The sequence below is a fragment of the Quercus lobata genome, chromosome 1, assembly GCF_001633185.2.
Source record: "Quercus lobata isolate SW786 chromosome 1, ValleyOak3.0 Primary Assembly, whole genome shotgun sequence".
NCBI classification, from domain to species: domain Eukaryota; kingdom Viridiplantae; phylum Streptophyta; class Magnoliopsida; order Fagales; family Fagaceae; genus Quercus; species Quercus lobata.
The window spans coordinates 41128469-41130551 of record NC_044904.1 but is presented as its reverse complement, the minus strand read 5'-3'; the positions used below and the strand labels follow the sequence as shown (position 1 = coordinate 41130551).

At 40.0% G+C, this 2083-nt stretch overlaps 1 protein-coding gene across 1 annotated transcript; it reads right to left on the bottom strand.

The window, feature by feature from the left end:
* Positions 1 to 473: 473 nt before the first annotated feature.
* Positions 474 to 1848, bottom strand: LOC115955766. Its single transcript, XM_031074126.1, has one exon. It carries the CDS (start codon positions 1420 to 1422, stop codon positions 520 to 522), a length of 903 nt encoding a protein of 300 aa, XP_030929986.1. The 5' UTR covers positions 1423 to 1848; the 3' UTR covers positions 474 to 519.
* Positions 1849 to 2083: the final 235 nt, after the last annotated feature.

Genomic DNA, 2083 nt, shown 5'->3' with positions numbered 1-2083 from the left:
TTAAAAAAAAAAAAAAAGGGTTGTACTTGGTAATTACCTAATTGTAGTTGAAAACTTCAAATGGACCTAAATTTGTTATATATTGTCAACAAGTTTTTGCAATATTCTCACCGTCAGATTTAGAAAAATTTCAAAAACCAAAACTTGGGTCAGCTCTCTGATTTTATTTGAAAATTTGGAAATTATCTAAATTGAGTCATACTACACAAAATCAACTCGTTTTAGCAAAGACTTATTCGTATAGTGATTTTACTTGCCCACTTTTGCAACTTTAATTTCAAGGAAGCAACCAAGAAGCAAGATCCACAAAGCTACGCCATCAAAATACAAAGAATTTTTTTGTAAAATAAATAAATAAACGAAGATAATTATAAATTATTTCCAATTGGACATTCCAATCAAATATTCCACAAATTTTTGTCCAAATCTATATATTACCATTACAGCTTAAGACACGTGAATACAACTTGTAATTTTTTTTTTTTGAGGAGCGAATACAACTCGTAATTAATTTAATTATTACAACTCGTCTGGAGCAATAAAGGCATCGGCGTCCCACCACGTGTCCACATCAGATACCGTTAAATCCACTAACGGCGATGTAACGTTCCTAATGTCCCCAACAACCTCGCTGTCGTCATCTCTAACGTGCACTTTTCCGACACCGCCGTATCCAACGGCCACGATCTTTTTCCCAAGCTGTGGCCCCCATTCAGCGAGTATCTCAGGTATCCGACACCGGACACGCGTGTCCCACACCTTCAGCGACACGTTTCCAGACACACCCTTTTCCGCCGCTGTCACAACAGACCCCGAATTTAACGGCGACACGGCCATCACACCCGATTTCCCGCCAAAAAGAGACGTTACCCTTTGTTCCCTGTTCATATCGTAAACGGAAATGAGGTCGCCGTCAACTTTGCCATCAAAGTCTAACCCCAAACCCAAATGATCCCACAGCTTCACAACGCTACCACTAGCCAAGTCTGTCCACGAGAACCGTTGCCATAGCTTCGAATTACGCCTTTGCCCTTGACTTCTTCCGAAGTATCCACGACCCGACCCGGCGACCCGGAAATCTTCATCCATGGGTTTTTCTTCTTCTTCTTCTATAGAAGACGACACAGAAGAAGTGTCGTCGTCGTCGTCGTCGTCGTCGCTACTGTAAATGTCGTCGTCGTCGTCGACGAGTTTTAAGAGAGGTTCAGAAGCTGCTGAACTTGCTCTTTGGAATTTCACGATTAAAATCCTGACCCTCTTCATTATTGCGCTAAACGAGGCGACTAGAGCAAGAACCAGAGCACCCCATTTCCAAAATCGAATGGCTTCGAAGCCAGAAACCGAAAAAACCCGAGAAAACATTGATGGGTTTTGCAATGAAAGCTCCAAATCGCTTATCCTGTTGATCACTGGTATCTCCATGCTATGATATTTACTATGTATCGTCTATCAAAGTTTCTGAATTATCAGCTCAGCTCAGCTCAGCTTTAGCTTTGATTACAAGAAATTAGAAAAAATAAAAAATAAATCAGATTTTAATACACAGAGAGAAAGAGAGAGAGAGAGAGAGAGAGAGAGAGATATGAGCTTTTATGTGAATGAGGAGTTGGTGAAGAAAAGAGGAGGTTTTGGAAGGTGAGGTTGTGTAAGGTTTTTATAAGGATGTTGAGGTAATATAATTAAGAGAATGGTACGCACAACTAATTAAAATAGTAAAGACTTTTTAAAAGATGGTGATGTGGAGGATAATTATTGGTTAATTGGAATAGAATATTGGGAGACACGTCAGAAAAAGGCTAGCGGGCTTTTTGGAAAAATAGGAAAAGAGATTGGGACGGCTGAGTCAGGATGAGACCCTCCCAATTGTGTAGAAGGAGGGGACAAAGGGATCTAAAATCCTTAATTGTAATATATGCTATATGCGATCGGTGAGGTGAGTCATGACCTATATCCATAGGTACATACATCAGAAGGCTATTGACACGTGCTGAAAGCAGACATTGCTTGCGCCTATTTTGTCTTTTTCTTTCCTCTTTTTGGATTTGGCTTCTTCTAACTCATTATATAATAGTTGAAGGGCTAT

Coding starts and splice junctions, on each gene's coding strand:
- LOC115955766 (XM_031074126.1), bottom strand. CDS start 1,422: ATGGAGATACCAGTGATCAACAGGATAAGCGATTTGGAGCTTTCATTG.